This window comes from Galeopterus variegatus, unplaced genomic scaffold, assembly GCF_000696425.1.
Source record: "Galeopterus variegatus unplaced genomic scaffold, G_variegatus-3.0.2 Scaffold5396, whole genome shotgun sequence".
NCBI lineage: Eukaryota > Metazoa > Chordata > Mammalia > Dermoptera > Cynocephalidae > Galeopterus > Galeopterus variegatus.
The window spans coordinates 43,409-68,041 of NW_007731507.1; the positions used below are offsets into that span (position 1 = coordinate 43,409).

General features: G+C 40.6%; 1 protein-coding gene across 4 annotated transcripts in view; it reads right to left on the minus strand.

The window, feature by feature from the left end:
* Positions 1 to 498: 498 nt before the first annotated feature.
* PPME1 (protein phosphatase methylesterase 1) overlaps positions 499 to 24,633 on the minus strand; it is a 78,807-nt gene continuing 54,672 nt past the window's right edge. Inside the window, exons 8-15 of one of the 4 annotated variants that reach the window (XM_008589358.1) lie at positions 21,257 to 21,322; positions 17,762 to 17,885; positions 9,911 to 9,978; positions 9,015 to 9,076; positions 7,546 to 7,590; positions 3,790 to 3,854; positions 3,070 to 3,137; positions 1,600 to 1,718 (exon numbers count right to left, since the gene is read on the minus strand). In XM_008589358.1, the coding sequence (XP_008587580.1) occupies positions 1,700 to 1,718; positions 3,070 to 3,137; positions 3,790 to 3,854; positions 7,546 to 7,590; positions 9,015 to 9,076; positions 9,911 to 9,978; positions 17,762 to 17,885; positions 21,257 to 21,322 (517 nt within the window). In that variant the 3' untranslated portion in view covers positions 1,600 to 1,699. Of the gene's footprint in view, positions 1,719 to 3,069; positions 3,138 to 3,789; positions 3,855 to 7,545; positions 7,591 to 9,014; positions 9,077 to 9,848; positions 9,979 to 17,761; positions 17,886 to 21,256; positions 21,323 to 24,633 lie in introns of all 4 variants that reach the window. The other 3 variants (XM_008589356.1, XM_008589361.1, XM_008589357.1) reach the window with 3 other exon arrangements.

A 24,633-nucleotide genomic window follows, 5' to 3' on the forward strand; every position in this document is an offset into this window, starting at 1 on the left:
GTTACTTACCACTTACTCAGCTAGGAACCTGCAGAGAAAGAGCAAGTTTTGGGGGAGTAGGGGAGGAGAAAATTCACTTTTAGGAATGGTCATTATGAAGGGGCTTGCAGTCATCTGGGAGACATGAGAAGGTAGATGGACCTAAGTGTCCAGAGCTCAGGAGGATCTGGGTTGTGGACAAAGTTTGGGTGCTGGCATATGTGAGGCCATTAGTGACTGAGGTCATGTGGACAGTGCACAGACTGTTCTGGGCCAAAGTCGACACAGCAAATAACTAGAAGAGATGTGACAGGAATCCAGGCCTCCTTTGCTGCAGTGGAGGCTGACTGTGTCCATCTCCTGAGTATTCTGGATCTGGGGAGCAGGCAGAGTATAAAATACTGATAGGCTATAAGGAAATGGGTTTCTGGAGTTCTGTTACAACTAAGTTCAACAAACTGTCTGCTGAGCTCAGATCAGGAGAAATAAGGACAACTCCACAGAGAATGACCAGACCGATAAAGGTTGGGAGATATTTATTTTCTTTACACAACGTCATAAATAACAAAGAAACAAAATAGGTCCCAGACTCCGGACCATGCAGCAGGACAGGGATAGGAAGTTGTTGGGTGGAAAGTTGGAGGGGGCTACGCATCACCTAAGACAGTCACAGAAAAGATGGGCTTCAGGAGACTGCCCCTCCCTGCCCTTGGAAATGGCGTGCCAGGACAGCAGGAGGAGGCTGCAGTGCTGTGATGGGGCAGCTGGAAGAGGGCAAAGACTGGGAATGCTAGGCTGTAATGTTTCTATGAAGAGTGACATGGAAATCACAAATGGCGAAGAGAAGCTGTGGGTCTAGAAGAGGCAAGCCAACACTCTGCACACCTCCAGGAACCAATTATGAAAATGGTTAAATTTGATTATTAAAAACACTTCCACAGGCTTTAGCCTGTGACTTTGTGCATGGGCTGTATTTAACCTGGGTTGCTCAATAGCAGGTGAGGGCTCAAGAGGCCCCTAGAGCAGCCTGGCCTCAGCCCAGGGCAGGTGCCCAGACATGTGGGAGTGGGACAGTGGGCTTTCCCAGATGGGAGGCCATGTGCTTGGACTGGCTGGACCTGATTTTCAGCCTGGTTTCTTGTGATGCTATCCACCACCCCTCCCTGTACCTAAGGATGGGATCCTGGCTTCTCTGGGTCTTCCAAACTTGAAAGAGTAAGACTGGGATAAAAAGGTACCTGATTGGTGTTTTATTTGAAAGGGAAAAATAAGGACCACCCTGTGCATTGTCCACCCCTTAAGGTATGGCAGGACCACACGAAGAACAATCTCAAGGAATGGAGGTCCTTGAGCCTAGGGGAGACATTTGGACCCAGATGCATTGCCTAATACCAGGAACAGGGGCCAAGTGGGGGGAGCTCTGATGGAGGCTTCACCTTAGGCAAGGCAGGGAGAACAGGCAGGGGCTGCTCCTGCATAAGGAAGGGGTAGGAGCTGGGGAGCCCTGGAGTAGGGAGGCCGATGTTGGTCAAGGGCCCTGGAAAACAGTGCTTTTGGCAGGAATACACAAAAGGGTTTGTACATCTGGGGATGCCCGTCTACAGGGAGCCGGTGTCACATGGCCGGGCGGGATGGTGAGGAGACAGCGGCATCACAGTGGCCTCTGGTGCGATGTATTTACAACAGAGCTCAATGTTGGGGAAGAGCAGATAGCAGGTCGCTAACAGCCAGGAAACACACTGTGAAGAGCAGAAAGAGAAGGGAAAGAAAATGTAACCATCACTAACTTTCCCTGCTTACCCTGTCTCCTCCTTGAAGTCCTCCCTAATAACCATCTGTCCCATCTCCCCACGGCCCCATCCTGGGCTAGACACAAGGTCTGCTCTCAGTGAAATGCTCATTTGACGAAGGGTCCAAATGGTCCAGGAGTCCCAGTCCAACACTTTAAGAGAAGTTAAGTCTTTAATGTTGATTATGTCTCCTCCTTGAAGCCCTCCCTAATAACCATCTGTCCCATCTCCCCACGGCCCCATCCTGGGCTAGACACAAGGTCTGCTCTCAGTGAAATGCTCATTTGACGAAGGCTCCAAATGGTCCAGGAGTCCCAGTCCAACACTTTAAGAGAAGTTAAGTCTTTAATGTTGATTCCTGGGATCCATCAACAGTCAGCTGCTAGAAGGATGGTTTGGCACAATGGTGTCACTTCTGTGGCTCACTGTACCAGCTCTTGTCATAATCTCCAATGCTTACCCTGCCCTGTCACTCTCAGCTCCCAGGAATTGGCATTCAGAGTTCACTAAGTAGAAGCCATTTCTTCTTCAGCATTTCTTCTGCATCAAACTTTCTGAGGGTGAGGAACAAGTTCCCCTGAACCCTCACCAAAATCAGGGAAGATATTTTCCAGGGGGCAGGACTGACTTCTCATCAGGCTTGTGGGCTCTCTGAGGATCAAGGGCCTTCTGCAGCACAGACTAGGAGCTTTCTGAGGTGGTCCAGGACTGCCTGGTTTGGGTCTTCTTCCTCCTCAACAAAGAGCCCAACTGAGTCTCCCTAATCAGATGAAGAGCTTCCTAAGGATGAGACACCTGGCCCCACTTCTTCCTCTAGACCAGTGGTAGCGATTTTGCCTCCCTTGAGACATCTGGTAGTATCTGAAGACATTTTTGGTTGTCAGAACTGTGTGTGGGAGGTGCTACTAACATCTAGTGGGGAGAAGCCAGAGGTGCTGCTAAACATCCTACAATGCACAGGATGGCCCCCCACAACAAAGAATTACCTGCCCTAAAAAGTCAGTAATGCTGAGGCTGAAAATCCTGCTTTAAATTTCTACAGTCTCCATGTCCTGCCCAGCTTTCCTCAGACCAGGCACAATTTAATCACAGCCTCATCGACAACCCACTGGACCAGAGCACACAGAAACAACTAATCATGGCTTTGTAGAAACACGCATGCCAGGCTCTTGGTTGAGGAAGAGAGGTATGGTGACCCAAACCAAGTAGGGGTAAACCCAAGATATTTACAACCTTGCAAATAACTGTTTGTTGGAGTTAGTCAGCACTGCTGGGGTCCTAAACCCTTATACTTCCTTACCACTGGAATCCACCAATGGGCTCTGCAAACCTGTGCCGGATCAGGAAAGTAGCAACAGCTTCAGCTACCTGGAACAGGGAGAGAGATTCCAGGCCACGTAAAGGTTAGTGACAGGGCTTAGCCTAGGAAGTCTTGTGGGCTTCTGTTGGAAGGTTAGGCTCTATGGTGCCCTCATAAGTCCCATAGGTCTGGGTAGCTTGAAATCAAAAGCACCTGGGCCCTGGCAGGATTTGGATGTTCTTTCCCACCATCCTTGCCAGTGATGGCTCCAGACAGGTCAAGAGGAATGATGTGAAGTGCTTATTTATCCCCTGAGTTACAAAGCACCTTTTTCCCACAGGAGAAGCCTATATTAATTCCTCACTGTGACTATAGTTTAGGGAGTAGTTTCTATTCCAATCATCCTTCGTCCATCTGTCTTTTGTGGGTGATGGCAAAGTAGAGCTTAAGATCATAACCATATGACCCTGGGAAGAAACAGCAGGGTGCCAGTAGCACCTCAGCCCATACGTACAAAGCCAGGACCAGAGGCAGCTGCCAGGGGGAGGTTTGGGGAGCTGGTGGAATTGCAGTTGCACAGGCCTCATAGCAGCTGCTGCAAGCAACACAGGCTAAGACGCAAGCAACACAGGCTGAGACTCAGAGGCTTGTCCTATCTTCTGTGACATCCAAGATTACTCTCACACTTGTCCTTATACAGTCATCAAGTACCAGACTCACCTTGTCGGGGGCATCCTCATGGACTGCATGGCCACACTGGGGGAGAACCTGCATCTGGAACTTCCCTGGAAAAGAAGCAAAACCAGGCAACCTCAGAGACTAAAACAGCCCTCTCCTAACCACCTCTGCAGCCTCACAGTCACTCCTGGAGCCCAGGACCTCCATATTTCTACCCTGACCCTTTACCCCCAACACTCTGGGCCCAATTACCAACTCTTTGATAAGGATGGTAATAATTGTAATCTTGGGCAAATCATTTTCCCTTCACTTTTTCTTTCTGTACCTATTTAGTATACATTTACTGTGGACCATAACACACAGAAGAAACAGTTCCTGTCTTCGGGGGGGGGGAGGGGGGGGAGTAAAACATAAAAATCAACATTTTAATGCAGCATGTAGCCCTTACGATAAAATTGGGCACAATGGGCTGTAAGAGCATAGGAAAGGGGGCTTCAGAATCCAACAGAGATCCAGGAAGAATAGAATATTCTTTTCCCACACAAAAAGAATAGCCTACACAAATAAAAGAAGTCTTGAAATGGTATTTATTCATGGAAATCTAAAAGAGGCTTGGCATGGTGCTTATGAGAGTGGTTAACAATTAGGCTGCAAACGTAAGCAGGGACTATACCATTCAGGTTTTTTGTAAGCTATGTTAAGGATTTTGAAATTTATTATTAAAATAATGTTAACATTTGAGTACTTAACTACGTGCCAGGCACTGTTCTAAGAACTTTTTCACTGTCTTATGGAACACTGCAAGCTCACAACTAATGTGATAGCCATTAAAAGTGAATAGAGATGATTGATAAAGAAGATCCCTAAGGAGACTAAAGGACATGAGACCCAGAGCTCCCATCGGCAAAGAGCAGACTCTGTGAGCCTCAGTTTCTCCATTTACAAAATAAGGGAATAAGCTCTGGAAGTCCTTCTGGTTATCACATTCTGTGCTTCTTACCCCAGTTACACAGTGCTTCAAAAAGTTTCCAATGTACTTTTCCATTCATTTTTAAAGTTGATTCTCAAATTTACCCTATAGGGCCAGACCCGTGGCTCACTCGGGAGAGTATGGCGCTGGTAGCACTGAGACCGTGGGTTCGGATCTGATATAGGGATGGCCGGTGCGCTCAGGTGCAGACAACACCATGCCAAAGGCTGCAATCCCCTTACAGGTTAGAAAAAAGGAAAAAAAAAATTTACCCTATAAAATTACACAGGACAAATATTAAAATTCTTTTTTGAGATGATGAAACTGAGGCCATGATTAGTGAAGGGACTTGCCCAAGGCCACTTAGTTAATTAGTGGAGGAACTATGACCACTCCATTCAGTAAAGCTCAGCTTATGCCTCTCCTTCCACAGTAAGCTGCCTGTGGGTGCTCCAGCCTAGTCACCTCACCATTCTATCTCCTAAGGGACTATTGTTAATGCATTTGGATCCAAACACAGAGCAGGATGTGCCTTCTAGTTTTGTAAGCTTATATTTTACATGCCTCCACAAGAGTGTGTTGTTTCCATAAGAATGGGGGCTGGCATTATCATTTGCTCTACATCACTAATTGGACCCAACATAGGGCTGGGCACTGAGTAGGTGCTTAGTAAGTCTTGGTTGAATGAATGACTAAACAAATGACCACAGCCAAAACCTACAACTCCAACCCCCCTGGTCTTTCTATCTGCCTCTGATAACTAGGGGTGTATTTTTCATTCCTCTTTGGAAGAGTGGGTATAAGTAAGTAATAAGGGAGAACTCACATATACTAGTAACACTGTGCGAGGTATACATAAGATAACATAATCATGAGTAATGCATACAATTATCCTATGAGGTGAGAATATTTCTAAACCCTCTTCTCTGATTTTATAGATGAAGAACCTTAGGTTCAGAGATCCTAAATTATTTATTCAAGTTGAGCCATGAATAAAGTGGTGAGTTTCTAGGGTTCTACAACAAATTCGGCTGCTTTGAACACAGTTCTGGGAAGGCTGTGGTTTGGAATCTATGCAGACTTACCCATTTCATTTTGTTTTATGGAATTTCCCTCATCCTAGCCATTTACTCTCTATACTCATGGGATGCTTTCTCTGAAAGAAAAGGTGGTCTTGACACAATCCATACTGAGAAAACAGGAGGGCATCTAATGAGGAATTATTGAGTGCTTGCTGGACAAAATGAAAAGCATCATTTGTCAGACTTTTACTGCACCCACATTTCTCATTTAAACCTCATGTAACTACCTAGATACGTCATCATCTCTATTTTATAAATGAAGAAACTCAGTATTAAAGAAGTTAGCAATTCACTCAGGCCACAAAACTAGTAACAGTGATTCAAACCCAGGACTGTCTGAATCCAAGGCTGGTGACCAACATTGGTTTCAAATGCTATTCCAGACCAAGTCAATTGCTTTCAGACAGTTTCAGGGGCCATATCTGATTCTTTTGTCTGCACAGCATCAAGCTTAGGTGTCTTGCACAGAAAGAGTGCTTAGGAAAGGTTTGCTTGAATTGAATTTAAGCATACAGTATGTGTCTAAGCCCAGAATTACCAACATCAGTGCCATAAAAATCACACAGTCCCAGCTCATGGTCCTGCTCCAGGACTCAGAACACTATGGAGTTAAAGGAAGGGAAGGGCATGAGGGTCTGGGGACAGTTTTATAAGTCATTCAAGAGCCTTTGAACATATAATGAGGGAATATAGCTCCCTTCTCTGTAGAGAGCTTGGGATAGCTATGAGAACAGTTTGAGGGGCCCATGATATATCCAAGTGCAGATGTCCAGCAGGTTTGATACCCAGGCCAGGATTGGAGCTCCGAAGAGGGGATAAAGATGGATGTTTAGTTTTGGGAATCATCAGGGTATAAATAGAAGCCATGAAATTTGCTTAGGGAGAGTAAGTAGAGAAGGAAGGTCAAGAACAAAATCTGCTTGAGCCTGAAACCCTAGTCTTGGAGTCGGAACTCTTCTTCCCGTGACCCAAAGTTGTCATACCTACTGACTTCATTTTCACCAAGTCTTTCACCCAAACTAAAGCAAGAGCTTCCTCCACAAAGTTGGTCCCACTGCCTCCACTGTCATTTTACACCATACCTGCACCTCTGTATAGTGCTCAACATGTCATTTTCCTTCTTATTATACCTCCCAAACCCTTTGGTTGAGGTTGTCATCAATTTTCTCATTTTACAGATTAAGAAAACTAAAGCTGAAGCAGGTCAAGTACACCTTACCCAGGGTCAAAAAATTACTAGGAAAGCAATATTCAAAACTCAGTTCTCCAACCTCAGAGCCCTTCCTTTTGCCACCTCACCATACTGTCTTCAAAACAGATTCTATTCCTTTTTGTGTCTACATTATCTTGGATCTTTCCCTTTCCTAAAAATTCTAACTGTAATAAAAATACTGATCAGTATTCAGAATATCTCCTTTTGCAATGTTAGCTACCTATCGTACTTTATAATTTTAAAAAACATTGCCTCATTTTAAGTCTTATAACTCTGAGACATAAGGAGTACTATCATACCCATTTTTAGATGGAAAAGAAAAAGAAAATCAAAGCTCTAAAAAGCGAAATACATGTTCATAATCACACAGTAGGTCAGAAGCAGAGGTGGATCTCAAAGATGGGTCTGACTTGTAAAGCTCATGCTTTCTCCATTGCACCTAACCAGCTCAGAATATTAATTTTCACATGACCCTGACCCCTCTCTCTCTGCCCTCAGAAAAGGGTAAGGGGTATAATTTCTTGATAACTTACCTTGCATCTGGCCAATGGTCAGATCTTTATCCAACCTATCAACACCTAGAACAAAACAAGAGAATCCATGGGCAGCCTATTGAAAAATGCCCTGTGAAATAGGTTTTGCTGTTCAAGTACTAATTAAAAATAGTTACAAAGTTGTAAACATGAGGATCTTCTCAATTCATGTTAATGACAATCCTAACTCCCAGAGGTTATATTCTCACCAGATGGACTTTCAAGGTTGAGATTATCCTATAATCATTTTACTCATTTAAACTGGTTACTGAAAATAGGGTTTTACTGTTTTGATTCTCATAACACTCAAAATATCCTTACACCATGATATCTAGGCTCTAGAAGAAGGATTTGGGCTTGACGAGGTACAAAGGCTAGGCCAGAACTAGGCTATCCCAGGTGGATGCCTATGCTCAGTTAGGTTTAGGGATTGGGCACGAGGAGGAAAAAGGGAAAAGATGAGTGAACTTGGGCTTGACGAGGTACAAAGGCTAGGCCAGAACTAGGCTATCCCAGGCCAGAACTAGCCTATGCTCAGTTAGGTTTAGGGATTGGGCACGAGGAGGAAAAAGGGAAAAGATGAGTGAAGATGGTAGTCCACTTTGGAAGTCACTACCCATTTGGCTAGTAGTTTTAACGAGATCATATACAGATGACAATATACCCACATTACTATGGACTGAATTCTGTCCCCCCAAATTCACGTTGATGGTTTAAACCCCCAATGTGACGGTATTTGAAGATAGGGCCTACAAAGAGGTAATGAGCAAAAGGTTAAATGAGCATAAGGGTGGAGGGCTCTGATACAGGATTAGTGTCCTTATAATAAGAGATACCAGAGAGTTCGCTCTTGTTCTCTCTTGGCCACATGAGAGAAGGCACAAAGAGAGAACCCTCACCAGAACCTGACCATGCTGGCACCCTGCTCTCAGATTTTCAGCCTCCAGAACTGTGAGAATAAATTTTTCTTGCTTAAGCCACCCAGTCTATACTATTTTGTTATGGCAGCTGAGCTAACAAATATATACACATACACACTGATAGAGTTTGGTGTACAAACTATCAGTGTGTATGTGTTGTTCCCCCAAAACTCATGCAGAAATCTGATCCCCAATGTGGCAGTGTTGGAAGCTGTTTGAGTCATGGGGGTGGATCCCTCATGAATGGATTAATGCTCTTCCTAGGTGGGGGGAGTAATGAGTGAGTTCTCGCTCTATCAGTTCCTGCAAGAGCTGGTTGTTCAAAAGACCCTGGCACCCCTCTCTCTCTCTCTTGCTTCCTCTCACCATTTGATCTGCTTGTACCCGCCGGCTGCCTGCCACTTTCCACCATGAGTAGAAGCAGCCTGAGGCCCATGCCAGACACAGCTGTCCCAGAATCATAAGCAAATAAACCTCTGTTCATTATAAATTACCCAGTCTCAGGTATTTCTGTTATAGCAACACAAATGAACTAATATACACACTTACCGGCCAAGAGCAGCAATTTAGGAATAGGACAACTAAGAAAGAGATTGGATAAGCCTCGGAACCAGCCATCCCAGTATTTTTCCGTTTTTGCCAGTTCAATTCTCCACGTATATGGATGAAAAGAGGTAATGAGCAAAAGGTTAAATGAGCATAAGGGTGGAGGGCTCTGATACAGGATTAGTGTCCTTATAATAAGAGATACCAGAGAGTTCACTCTTGTTCTCTCTTGGCCACATGAGAGAAGGCACAAAGAGAGAACCCTCACCAGAACCTGACCATGCTGGCACCCTGCTCTCAGATTTTCAGCCTCCAGAACTGTGAGAATAAATTTTTCTTGCTTAAGCCACCCAGTCTATACTATTTTGTTATGGCAGCTGAGCTAACAAATATATACACATACACACTGATAGAGTTTGGTGTACAAACTATCAGTGTGTATGTGTTGTTCCCCCAAAACTCATGCAGAAATCTGATCCCCAATGTGGCAGTGTTGGAAGCTGTTTGAGTCATGGGGGTGGATCCCTCATGAATGGATTAATGCTCTTCCTAGGTGGGGGGAGTAATGAGTGAGTTCTCGCTCTATCAGTTCCTGCAAGAGCTGGTTGTTCAAAAGACCCTGGCACCCCTCTCTCTCTCTCTTGCTTCCTCTCACCATTTGATCTGCTTGTACCCGCCGGCTGCCTGCCACTTTCCACCATGAGTAGAAGCAGCCTGAGGCCCATGCCAGACACAGCTGTCCCAGAATAGTAAGCAAATAAACCTCTGTTCATTATAAATTACCCAGTCTCAGGTATCCTGTTATAGCAACACAAATGAACTAATATACACACTTACCGGCCAAGAGCAGCAATTTAGGAATAGGACAACTAAGAAAGAGATTGGATAAGCCTCGGAACCAGCCATCCCAGTATTTTTCCGTTTTTGCCAGTTCAATTCTCCACGTATATGGATGGTCTTTCTTGGTCTGGTGAAATAAGAGCAAGTTCTGAGTCTCCAAGGGCAACCCCTGGAGGAACAGGATAAAAACTAGGTCCCTGGGAAAAGGAAAGGGAAGGAAACTAGCACTTATTAAGGCCCTACTGTGTCCCAGTCATTTTAATATACATTTAATCCTTATAACAGTCTTATTATATAGGTTATTGTTGTAATCTCCATTTTTAGATAATTAGGAGTTTATTTTTTACTTCTATTAGTTTCGGTAAACTTAGGAAACTTAAGGTCACAAAGCTAGTAAATGGCAGAGCCAAGCTTAAGCTTTTCAAGTTGTAAACTTAGGAAACTTAAGGTCACAAAGCTAGTAAATGGCAGAGCCAAGCTTAAGCTTTTCTTATAGCCAGTTGGCAAGAAGGATATACCATCAAAAGATTATGAAGAATACATTACAGTATGAAAAAAATGCTTACAATATAATATTAAGTAAAACAAGCAGAGTATAATATGTCATCTAAGAGGATTACTACCAGAAAAATGTGGTATACTTATGAGAAAGGCTGGAAGGAAAAACTGAAAATAGATTGATTTGCTGGCAGAACATTTTTTTCCTTCATTTTGATTTATGATAATGATATAATATTCCTGCAATAGCAATTTTAAGAAGAAAATATGACACAAATATGAAAAAATGTCAACATCTGTTTAAATCTTGATAGTTGGAAAGTGAATGGGCACAAAGTATACAATCAGTATTAGCTGAACAAATAAATGATTCTCTATACTTTTTTGCATCATTGAAATATGTGAAATATTTTAACCAAAATAATTAGGATACTGTATCAACTACAATACGAAAATCTAGAAGTGAACCTGAGACAGCAACATATTGTGTTAAAGATTGCTGGATGACTAAAATGTCCATACTAAAAGTGATCTACAAATTCAATATAATCCCTACCAAAATCCCAATGGCATTTTTTGAGGAAATAGAAAAAAACATCTTAAAATTCACAAGGAATTCCACTGGACCCTGAACAGCCAAAACAACTTTGAAAAAGAGGAACAAAACTGGAGGACTCACACTCTCTAATTTCAAAATATATTACACAAAGCTGTAGTAATCAAAACAGTTTGGTAATGGCATAAAGACAAATAGACCAATGGAATAGACTAGAGAGCACAGAAATAAAGCCTCACATGTATGGTCAAATGATCTTTGACAAGAGTGTCTAGACCACTCAATGGGGAAAGGACAGTCTCTTAAACAAATAGTGTTTAGTTAACTAAACGAATAGATATACATACACAAAGGAATTAAATTGGGCCCTTATCTTACACCATATATAAAAATTAACTCAAATGGATTAAAGACCTAAATGTAAGACCTAAGACTGTAAAACTCCTAGAAAAAAAATAGGGAAAAAACTTCATGACACTGGACTTGGCAATGATTTCTTAGATATGACACCAAAAGCACAGGCAACAAAAGCAAAAATAGACAAATGGTACTACATCAAACTTAAACACTTTTGTGCATCAAAGGACACAATGAACAAAGTGCAAAGGCAATCTATGGAATAGGAGAAAACCTATGCCAATCTTATATCTGATAAGGGATTAATATCCATAATAAATAAAGAACTCCTACAACTCAGCCACAAAAAATCAAATAATCTGATGAAAAAATGGGCAAAGGACTTGAATAGACATTTCTCCAAAGGCAATATACAAATAGCCAACAAGCATATAAAAAGATGCTCAACATCACTAATCAATGGAGCAACGCAAATCAAAACCACAGCAAGATACCACCTCACCCTCATTAGTAGGCTACTACCAAAAAAAGAGAAAATAAGTGTCAGTGAGGATGTGGAGAAATTAGAAACCTTGTGATCTGGGCTGTCAAATGGTGCAACTGCTATGGAAAAAAGCAAAGTGGTTCCTCAAAAAATTAAAAATAGAATTATTATATGATCCAGCAATTCCACTTCTGGGTTTATATCCAAAAGAACTGAAAGTAAGATCTCGAAGAGATGTTTGCAAACCCATATTCACAGCAGCACTAACCATAACAGTTAAGATGTAGAAGCAACACAAATGTCCATCAACAGATAAATGGATAAAAAAATGTGGTACCACCATGGACACCTTTCAATGACAGACTGCATGTATGATGGTGGTCCAATAAGATTATAGGTTTGTAGTAGGCTATGATAGACTGTGTATACAATGGTGGTCCAATAAGATTATAGGTATGGAGTAGGCTATGACAGACTGTGTATATGATGGTGGTCCAATAAGATTATAAGTGTGTAGTATGCTGATTTGTGCAAGTACAGTCTATGACGTTTGCACAAAGATGAAACTGCCTAATGATGCATTTCTCAGAATACATCCCCATCAAGTGACACATGACTCTGTGTGTGTGTGTGTACACATATATATGTTATTCAACCTTAAAAAGGAAGGAAATCCTGTCTTACTCTACAAATTGGATGAACCTTGAGGACACTGTACTATGTGAAATAAGCTAGTCACAAAAAGACACATCTGTATGATTCCACTTATATGAGGAATCTAAAGTAGTTAAATTCGTAGAAACAGAAAGTACAATGGTGGTAGCCAGGGGCTTCAGGAAGGTGGGAAAAGGGAGTTGTTATTTAACAGGTATAGAATTTCAAATCTGTTTCACAACAGTGGGAATATATCTAACACTAATGAACTGTAAACTTAAAAATATGATTAAGATGGTAAATTTTATGTCATGTGTTTTTTACCGTAATAAAAAGAAAAAGATCACTGGATGGTGAGTCAGAAAACTTCAGTCTTCTAGTTCTGTCTTTGCCACTGACTTTCTCAGGTCCCTTCCCTTCTCTGAGCTTTGGTTTTCCCATCAGTAAAAGGGGACATGATGGTACCTTATGGCTCTAATATTCTCACTAAACAAACAATTCTATCATCTTCTATTAGTATTTTCCAGGCATAAGAAACTTTAAAGTGAAATACTAATTACCATTTCAGTTTGGAACCTCAGCCTGTCCTATTACCTGTGACAATTTCCATTTATGAGCCATTTCTAAATCTCACAAGCCCCTCCCACATGTACACTGGAATTCATATGCAAATGACAAATTTAAGGTAAGGGAACCCCCAAAGATAATAATGTTATGAGAATAAATTTCTTTAAAAAGGAGTTCATCTCAAGTCTTAAAATTTGCAAAAACAAAAAAATTGTGTTTAGAATTAGAGCTGCTCCTATATTTACTGTATTAGAAACAAATCCTTTCTCTGGAGAGTTGGATTATAAAGTTAGTTTAGTTTAGATGCCTGTTAGATGGTGTAGTGGATTGAATAATGTCCCCCCAAAACTCCCTGAAGCTTGAATTGTGCCCCCCCCAAGTTTTATGTATAAGAAACTTAACCCCCACTGTGACTTAAGAGGGTGGGAAATCCTATTATGGTAATTGAAAGGTGGAGCCTTGAAGAGGTCATTAGATCACAGGACCATGCCATAGTGAACAGATTAAAAATGATGGTCAGGGGCGTGGTTCTGAGGGCTTTTAAAAAGAGGAGAGTCTGTCTGTCTCTCTGCTTTCTCTTTCTCTGCTTACACCATCTTGCAATGTGAGACCCCTGGGTCGCTGTCACCACCACCAGATGGACTTTGGACTTCCCAGCCTCAGAAACTGTAAGCAATACATTTTGTTTTCTTTATAAAATGCAGTTCCAGCTATTTTGTTATAAGCAACAGAAACAGACTAATACAGATGCTCTGACAAACGGTAATAAAACGGATTGATATGATGAGATTAAGTTGTTGGGTGGGAGAAGCAGAAAGTTGGTTGCCAATCTTCCTGGGGTGTTTGCCTGTGTAGGATACAGTTCTATGTGTAGAACAAAGGCATCTACCACAGGCCTTGCATTATTTACCAAAGCCTCTCTTTAAAAAGGTGTTTAAAAACATAGATTTTGTGTCAGTCAGACTTGAATGAATGCAAATCCCAAGTCCCATCATTAACTAATAACTATCCCTTGAGAAAGTTACTTAACCTCTTCAAAATTGTTTTCTTAGCTATAAATGGGCAACACAAGGTCTGAAAGAACTGTTTTAAGGATGACCTAAAGATGCTCATGTATGTAAAAGAATAGGAATATGGTCTGGCACATAAATAAGCATTCAACAAAATTTTTTTTAAGAATATAAATAATATTTCAATAATTATGAAAAAGAAGAAGAAATTTGGAGGACTCACACTGCTTGACTTCAAACTTATAACAAAGCTACAACAATGAAGACAGTGTGATACTCTTATAAAGACAGATACATAGAACAATGGAATAGAACTAAGAGTCCAGAAATAAACTCTAACGGGCCGGCCCGGTGGCGTACTGCTACAGTGCGCCGCTTGGGAAGCGCGGCGGCGCTCCCGCCGAGGGTTCGGATCCCACATACAGACCAGCCGCTCACTGGCTGAGCGAGGGGCGGGAAGCAACACCGAGGGTTGCGATCCCTTGCCGGTCCCGGTCCAGTACGGGAGCGACACTGAGGGTTGTGATCCGTTGCCGGTCACGAAAAAAGACAAAAAGGAAAAATAAATAAATAAATAAAAATAAATAAACTCTAACATTTACAGTCAAATGATTTTCAACAAGGATGCCAAGACAATTAAATGGGAAAAGAGGAGTCTTTTCAATAAATGGTGCTGGGACAACTGGATATCCACATGCAAAAGAATGAAATTGGATCCATTCCACTATCATACACAAAAGTTCACTAAAATGAATCACAGACCTAAATGTAAGAGCTATAACTAGAAAACTCTTAGAAGAAAACATAGGCAGAAATCTTTGACCTTTTGTTACACAAAGTCTCCTTAGATATGACACCAAAAGTATAAGGGACAAAAGGAAAAATAAATAAATTGAATTTCATCAAAATAAAAAACTTTTGTACTTCCAAGAATACCATCGAGTAAGTAAAAAAAACCCCATAGAATAGGAGAAAATATTTGCATGTTCTAGACAGACACAAGTAGAACAAGTATCTAGAATACATAGAGAATTCTTACAACTCAATAATAAAGAGAAGTAACCCAAATAAAAAATAGGCAAAAGATCTGAATAGACATTTCTCCAAAGAAGATATACAAATGGACAGTAAGCACGTGAAAAGATGCTCAACATCAGTAGTCCTTAGGAGAATGCAAATCAAAACCACAATCAGATACCACTTCATACAGTAGGATGGCTGTGATCAAAAAGAGGAAATAACAAGTATGGACAAGGATGTGGAGAAACTAGAACCATATACACTGCTAGTGGGAGTGTAAAATGGTGCAGCCACTTTTAAAAATAGTCTGTCAGTTCCTCAAAAGGTTAAACATAGTTACTGTATTATCCAGCAATTCCACTCCTATGTATATGCCCAAGAGAAATAAAAACCACACAAAAAGGTGGACATGAATGTGGAGGATACCAACATTAATAAAGCAAATGTATTTTACAGGGCCTAACTTATAGCTTAGTGGGGCCACAGCCCTGTAGTTTTAGCAAGGCCAAAGCCCTTTAGTTTAAGGTATAGTCTAACTTCTTAGAGTTGCACATAGAAATGCTTAGCTTGGGAAAAACAGAAAACTTTCCCAGGACTAAAGTCTCTGGTGTAGATAAAAAAAATTATAACACAGCAAAAATGCTTGCTCTGGGAGCAGTCATCCTTGGTGCAGCTAAACCTAATGATGGGAAAGTATGTGAGCTAAAGGCTTCAAGGCTGATGGTTAACAGATGTTCCTCATTTCGCCTCCGGCTGTTTCTTTGAGTTTCTTAGGGAACTAAGTGTTGCTTTGAAGATTATCTCATTGTTCTTTTTGTAACCACCTTTGTTCCTTTTCTGTAACTTTCCTGCCTGGAGAATAAAAACTGAGAGAAAACCTGATTCAGGGTTATTCCTAGGAATTCTTCTCTTCTGAAAGAATTGATCCTAGGATTAACCCCTTCTGGGCCTCTCACTGCTCTGGAGAAATGGGCTTTGAGTAATCCTTTGAGTCTCTGTCACCCTGGGAGAGGTGACACATGAATGCTTGTAGGAGTATTATTTGTAAGACAAAGAGTGGAAACAACACAAATGTCCATCCACTGGTGAATGGATAAAAAAATGTGGTATATCCATAAAATGGATTATTATTCAGACATAAAGAAATAAAGTGAAACTTTATTTGAAAACTTTATGCTAAGGTAAAAGAAGCCAGTCACAAAAGACCACATATTGTACAATTCCATTTATATTTTATGTCCAGATTAGGTAAATCTATAAAGACAGAAAGTAGATTAGTGAATGGCTAGGACTGGGAGGGTTGGAGAGCAATGGAAAGCGACTGCTAGTGGATACTCCTTATTGCTTAATGCACCTCAGTTTGCCCTGTCAAAAACACGGCTGATGTTTATAAAACCATACAATTGGGCTTATAAAAAATTACAAAGGAAAAATTAGTTGGAATTAAAACTCAGAGGATCTGGGTATGTTTCAGTTCTAACTTTTATATGTGACCATGGGCAAGTATCTGTACCTGAGTTGTGAAATGGTGATAACTATAATGCAGATCTTAAAATGAGAATTAGAGATGATAAATGTGAAGCATGAAGCACTTAGCATAGTTCCTCGTACATAAAAGGTAAAAAGTAATTGATTGTATCAGAGTCTCAAATATACTAAATAATGCTTGATTACCTTGGCCAAATCTCTTAACTTTTGAGCCTAGGTTTCAACATGGTAATACAGGAGAAAAGATATCCCTTCACCTCATAGGGTGTTGGGAGGGCCAAATAGATCATGTGTTGTTTTTAACTTTGTAAACTCTAAAGAGATACAGTTTTTACCTTTGTAAACTCTGAGGAGATACAAAGTATTATTCTGATCATTGATCTTAAGGATGGCAAGGAGATCCTTACTAAATTAAAAATACTGTTAAAAAAAAATGTGCTCTCCTTGCTAACAGCAGCATCTCCAAATGCAAAGAAGTATGTGGTGCACACATTACCTGCCTTTAGTAAGATGTTTATAATTCATCCCAGAAAGTCTGTTGCTCATGATCACTGAACATTCCCAAGAAAAAAGCACTCCTTTCCATAACTATCCTCAAAGCAACTGCTCAGGAAATACTCACAGAACACTTACTACAACACTTACACAACCCTGAGCTAAACGCTTAGAAAAATTCATGCAGAACATCGGTTTCTTCCCTTAAATTGCATACTTTGTTTCTTTGGGATACAATTCTTGCATAATTAGAGGACAACATGAGTCAGCATTCTAGGGATGATGAGCAGGACACCACAGTATCTTTGAATGTGGCTTACAAAAATCAGTTCTGTTGACTTAATAGGCACAACTTCAAAAAACAGAGTGCTAAGTTGTGTTATATAGATGTTCAGCACTGTATTCCAGAGGGACTAATGTAAACTGAGGTCAGAAAGCTTTCCCAAGGAATAAACCTTGAAAGATGGGTAAGATCTGGATGGGCTAAGAGTAGACTAGAGGAAATATGATTCTTCTCATGAGAGAAACCACAGGAACAGAAGTAAGAAAGAGCCTGGTGAGAAAGCAGTCTGTTTGAGGGTAGGGTATATACTGTAAGTTTTATGTTCCAATAGGTCAGAGCTATCAACGATTAACTTACATATCTCTTATGATAGTGTCTTTGCCCCCTAAAATATCTAACGGTAGACGAAAGGAACAATGTCATCTCCCCTTCCCCACCCACACACACTTGGAACTATTCCCTATCCCATCTTTCCAAGAATGGAAGGCAGTCACTCACCTCCATGTCATCTTCCTTTTTCCTCTTATTTACTGACTCACTTCCTTCTTCATCTTCTTCTTCTTCCTCTATGATTCCTTCCACTATAGATTTTGAGCCTTCTGGACTTGTAATTCCTTCACACCTAGGTTTTTAAAAAAAGTGCTATCACATACCTCTCTTCTATATACAAATTATCTCAGACATACTCATACTTATGGTTTTTTATAATCAAATCCTAGCTAAAACTCGACAATGCTCCTGTGAGGAAGATGTGAAAATGTACATTTCCAGGACTGTGGAAGGTCATGGCCATATGACTATACTCCAAGGGCTGGTTTCCTTTTCTTGCACCAGTAATGACCCATAGAAACGGAGCAACCATATCCTGAGGCATGGCAATAAAAGTTTTACTGGCACTGTCTTATATAATCCTTATAATAATACTATGAAGTAGCTCTGAAGAGTTAAGAAAATTGTCCAGAGTTACCTACCACATGAGTGGATATGGGTGGGATGCAAATCCAGGGCCAACTAACTCCAAAGCATGGTGTTTTTCTGCTGTACCCTGCTTACATTAGAACAAGGCTCAGACAGAATGGTAAAAGGCCCTCCTTTTTAATTAGCTGATAGAAACTGACAATTACAACACCCATGGCCAGCTGAACTTTGCAGATTATCTGACCCGATCAGTTATTGTTTTTTTCCTCTTAGAAATGATATCTCTTTATTATGTAATTAAGTAGAAAAATGATTATTATATGAATAGTTGGTACCATAATTCCTTTAAGAGTGAACTCAATGGAAATAATACACTGACAATTGCTAAATGTAAAAATCCCAAGGGCCTGAGTAGCAGCTAGTGCCAAGAGTTTGCTCTGCACAACAAAGCAAAATCTGTTATTTTGCCCTTGAGAAGGAAAGAGAGAGAAGGGAGAAAAAGAGCAAACGAGCAAGATAAAAAGATACTGGGTCAGCAGTAGATTGACAAAGCAAAATCTGTTATTTTGCCCTTGAGAAGGAAAGAGAGAAGGGAGAAAAAGAGCAAACGAGCAAGATAAAAAGATACTGGGTCAGCAGTAGATTTTCAAGAACAATAACTTATCCTTTTCTGTCTTGTTTACCAAACCTTCAATAAAGTGTATGTTCACAAATGCTTTGTTGAGTGGGGGTTTTCCAAGAAACTTGACCAAGTTTCACATCTAGTATATATCACAGACATGATAAAAAAAAAATAGTATAACAAAGAAATATGTGCTTTGAGTTTTCACAGCCTGTGGATTAGGAGGTTCAAGGCAATTTCACCTAGATCAAAAAGGGCAGAAAGTTTCCAGCTGTCTATGTGACAATTATCACACACCCACACACACACTCTCACAAACATAGGTTTACTTATTAGGAGAAAACACCACTTGCTATACAATTTTAGAATTACTGAACTACCTGCATGTAAGTCATGTAAATTCTTCACAAAATGCTTCATAACTGCTTAAACAAGGCAGATATAAAAATATTTAGGCAATGAAAAGTGGGCAGTCTCACAGTTTATTCAAAGTCTCTATTCTGTCTGTCTGATATTATACTGGAATTGCCATTTTGGCATAAAATCCATAATTTAGGCCTTGAAGTCAAGTACATAGGAGTTTAAATCTCAGCACTGTCATCCACTAGGACGTGACCCTAGGAATATCATTTACTTCTCTAAACTTCCATTTCCTCATCTATGAAACAATACTTATCTTGAGGTATTTTAGGGATTAAATGAGAAAGTGCAAATGAATTAATGAATCCAGGTAATGAATATCAATGGCTACTCACATTAAAAAAAAAAAAAAAGAGCGACAATCAGACACTATGTGCTTCCTGGTAATAGTGCACAACATCACCTATAAAGTATTCTTGCAACAAAACGACAACAAACAAACAAGCCTAAACTTGATCAAGCCTCTGGATCTTATGATTTACAGACAATACAGGGAACCAAGAAATATGTTAAATTACAGTCTGAGGATTCAATCAGCAAATCCGGATTTCGGGAGATTCTCTGAGCAAACAACCAGGTTTCCTCAACAAATAAATTGCAAGTAAACACACACAGAGAGAGAGAGAGAGAGAGAGAGAGGGAGAAGGAGAAAGATAGAAGGGGAAGCTATAGATTAAACAACACTTAAGAGATATATCCACACAGAGAGAGAGAGAGAGAGAGAGAGAGAGAGAGAGGGAGGGAGGGAGAAGGAGAAAGATAGAAGGGGAAGCTATAGATTAAACAACACTTAAGAGATATATCAACCAACTGCTATGTATCTACCTTATTTTGATTCTGATTTTAACAATAAAAATTATTTATGAGATGATCAAAATGTAAATACTAATTAGATATTTGATGATATTAAGGAACTGTTAATTTTTTAGGTGTGATAATGTCATTGTGATTATATGTAAAGAGTCTATCTTTTAGAGTATACTAAAACCTTACAGAGGAAATTTCTTTGGAGTTTTCTTCAAAATATTTTGTGCTAAGAAGTAAATAGATGCACAGATGAAACAAGATTGGCCATGAGTTAATTGTTGAAAATAGGCAATGAGTAAACTGGAGTACATTGTATTATTCTACTTTTATATATTTGAAATTTTTCCATAATACAATGTATTCAAAATGAGATAGTATATATAAAATACCTAGTACAGTGCCTGGCAAATAGTAAGCATGCAATAATGCCATTATCATTTTCATCTAACTCTTACACTCCTGTCTGTTATGCTGGGCAACATTTTTTCAATTCACCTAAAGTTTATTTTGTGACCACAGAGCAATAGTCAGGACCCATGTAACTATCAGGAAAGATCAACTGGGCTAAATAATTTCAGTTTACCCTTAGAATCCAGCTTTCACTCAGGTTATGCCAGTTTTTACATTATAATTCCCTCACAACCAGGTTTGGCTTAGAAGGAAACTGTTACCAAAATGAAACCATAACTGCCAGCACTAAAGTGGACACTTAATTTTCAATGTTTTCTCTCTGGGATTCTTCACTTTTTAATACCTAGAGTTGTGCTAAGGTAATCCAGTATTATATAGAGGACACTAACGGGCTTTGGGATTTCTTAAAAAAGAAAGGAGGGCCGGCCGGTGGCTCACTTGGGAGAGTGTGGTGCTGATAACACCAAGGCCATGGGTTTGGATCCCTATATAGGGACGGCTGGTTTGCTCACTTGGAAGAGCATGGTGCTGACAACACCAAGTCAAGGGTTAAGATCCCCCTACCGGTCATCTTTTAAGAAAATAAATAAATAAATAAATAAATAATAAAAAAAAAGAAAGAAGGAAAGAAAGAGAGAGAATGAAAGAAAGAAACTCAGCCAGCCTGTATGGCATTATTTTTGTAAAATTATCAAAAATAATGAAGGCGTTTACCAGGATAGATTTAGGATAGGTGCAAGATAAAAGAAGCAATCTGAACTTCCCTCACCATGTCTCAGCCTCTAACTAGCCCAAAGGGGAATAATAGGACCTACTGTTTGACTTGGCCAACCATTGAGACACGGGCAGACTCCAGGTTTCGAATCTGGCCACTTTTCACACTAGGAGAGAAAAAGTCAGAAGGGAGAGAGGATGTTATTCAGCATCAATCTTATCACATCACTAGAATAGTGAGTAATTTTGCAGATTCCGTGGCGCATAATAAAAACTTGAGGTTACTAATGTTGCTTACTATGGAGATTACCATTACTCATCTGGCTATTATGGCTACGAATCAGGTAGAAAAAGTTAAGTAAAGACATTGTACAAAGACATTGTAACCATTTCAGTTCTGCAAATATTTACCAAGAGGGTACTATGTGCCAGGCCTGTGCTCAAGAAGCACATAACTGAATAGGGAGAAAAAGATACAAACAGATAATGTTAATATAATAAAGCAAGTGTCAAAGAAAGCACTTTATTCTGAATGAGGTGGTTAGAGAAATCTTCTCAAAGGTCCTGCTTACACTTTTCCTTTGTTTTTTTGTCTTTTTTCGTGTCCGGCAACGGACCGCAACCCTCAGTGTCGCGCCCGTTCCGGACCGGGACCGGCAACAGGATCGCAACCCTCGGTGCCGCGCCCGCCCCTCGCTCAGCCAGTGAGCGGGAACCGGTCTGTATGTGGGATCCGAACCCTCGGCAGGAGCACCGCCGCACTCCCAAGCGGCGCACTGTAGCAGTGCCACCGGGCCAGCCCAAGGTCCTGCTTACACTGAGGACTGAAGATAAGAAGTTAACCAGAAAATAAAAGAAGGTCTTCTTCGGAAAAAAAAATGAAATAAAAGAAGATGGTCAGAGCATTCTAGGTAGGGGGTGTAATGTGGACAAAGGTACTGTGATGTAAAAGTCAGCAGGATAATGATTTTAAAGAATTGAACAGCAGGAGAAGTCAGCAGGGAGAGAGCAAAGAAGGAGTGTGACAGAATAGGGTAGCAAGGCCACTTCCTACAGGGCCTTGCAAGCCATACTGTACAGCTTGGACTATCTGAATAAATTAGTCTTCTCATACTTGTCTATCTAAGTACATCTAAGGACAAAGCAAAATGGCTGCATGTCCTAGGAGGAACAGGAAACACTGAAGCAGGCCACCAGGAGAACACGTTTCTTTAAATCTCATTTTTTAGCTTAAAAAATCATGTAAAATTTTAAAGCCCCTCCCCTTAGATAAGGACAATGTTTCTTACTTTTATGATAAACAGAAGCAATCAAAACTACTTCATCTTTCGCCCACTAACTGAATCTACAAACCCACTAGTATTTGTAACCATAAACTCTGCCTTGATGCCTGTTTAATACATGAAGTATCTCTATTCCTATTCAAGGCCAACCTTGAGTCCTTGGGTTCCCATCCTCTCTTCCTTCAGAAAGGATGTTGTTTCCTTCAGTTATCCTGTCTCTCTTCTGTGTCATTTTTTTTTCTCTAGTGGATGTCATAAACATACTGCACGATCTAGCCCTTAAAAACATACCCGACGCCACATTCACTATTAGCTACTACCACAATTTTCTGCTCTCCTATACAGCAAAACTCTTCAAAAGGGTTATCTTGCTTTCTCCATTTTGTTGCCTCTCATCCTTCCCCCAACCTATATCCCCAACTTATATTAGGTTTTTATCTCCCACTTATTTTCTTGACAAGTTTCCTCTTGTCAAGATTACCTCTATCATGCCAGTTTCAATGATCATTTCTTGGTCCTCATCTTACTTGATCTCTCAGCAGCATTTGACACAGTTGTCTCTCCCTCCTTCTACAAACACTTGCTATACTCTCCTGGTTTTCCTTCCACCTTACCATTTTCCGTTCCCTTTGTTGTATCTTCCTCTTCTTCCCTAGCTCTAAATGTTGTGGAATATCCCAAGGCTCAGTTCTTGGATCTTTTTTTTTTGCTATACTCTCCTGGTTTTCCTTCCACCTTACCATTTTCCGTTCCCTTTGTTGTATCTTCTTCTTCTTCCCTAGCTCTAAATGTTGTGGAATATCCCAAGGCTCAGTTCTTGGATCTTTTTTTCTATCAACATCAAATCCCTAGGTGATTGCATTCAATCTTTCAGCTTAAATATTACCTATGTGATAACAATTTTCCAATTTGATCTCTAGCTCAATCTTTTCTAACTAGTGTATACAGCGACCTACTTAATATTTCCACTTCAATGGGTTAATAGTCATTTCAGTTTATCCAAACAAAACTCCTGATTCCCTGCCCCTTATTTGCACCCAAATCTACTTCTGTCTCTACCATTTACCTAATTGCTTGGGCTAAAAACCAGAAGTCATCTTTGAATATCTCCCTTCCCCCCTCTGTCTCCCAACATCCAATCCATAAACCAATCCTGTCAGTTCTACCTTCAAAACACATTTCAAATCTGACCATATTACTTCCTCTGTTACCACCTCAGTCTACGCTTACCATAATTGTTCTCCTATACTACCACAATAGTCTCCTAAGTAATTTGCCATTTCCATTATCAACCCACTCCCCACTCCTTCCCTTACTCTATTTTCCTCAGAGAAGCCAAAGTGGTGAAACCAGTCTGAAGTCAAAGCCCAAGATCTTAAAGACTATATACTGCTGCTTTTTATTAGGAAGATCAAGAGAGCAAAAGCAGAAATCTGCTGGTCTTGTATTTCAACAACTTTAAAAAATAATCTGGAAGAGCCAAAATGGCCATGAGTCATAACTTCATTCAGATATCTGGTGGAGTACAAAACAAAATTACCAAATACCTTCTACTATTCTTTCTGATTCTCAGGCTCAGAAAGTGGGTTCTTGACATTATTAACTTTTGATCAAGATGGTGGAATAGATGGTTCCCAGTGTCACTCTCTCCCACAATAAACCAACTTACAACTATTAAAAAGCAACAACTGCCAAGCTGGAGCTACTAGAGCGCAGGGAAAAGGAGGAGAGACCCACAGAGTTTATGAAGGCAGGAAAAGCAGCAATGGGAGAAAGAAATTTCAACTGTTTTGAGTCCAGGCCTCTTCAAGCCTGGCCCTGGTATGTACACAGAGCAAGAGCCAACAAAAGTCACAGATATGCCCTTTGTGTGATGTTGCTTGGAATCTGCAGGGGAGAAGAGGGACTTGGTGGAATCCAAGCCAGCAAGACCACTAACAGGGTTCCCGTGGACCCACGTAGGAGTGAGGGGCCACAGACAATTGAAAAAAAGAGCCACTCAGAGGCTGGTGAGTCATCACAAGGGTCTAGTGCATGGCCTGCCCCATAGGCAGGGTTTGGAATGTGGGGAGTAGGGGTGATGGGCCAACCGGGGGAACACCAGGGCACCACATGGACAGCTGATCTGCCCTCCAATCAGCACAGGCCCACTCAGCAGAGACTGGTCAGGAATACAGAACTGCAGCGGGTGCAGT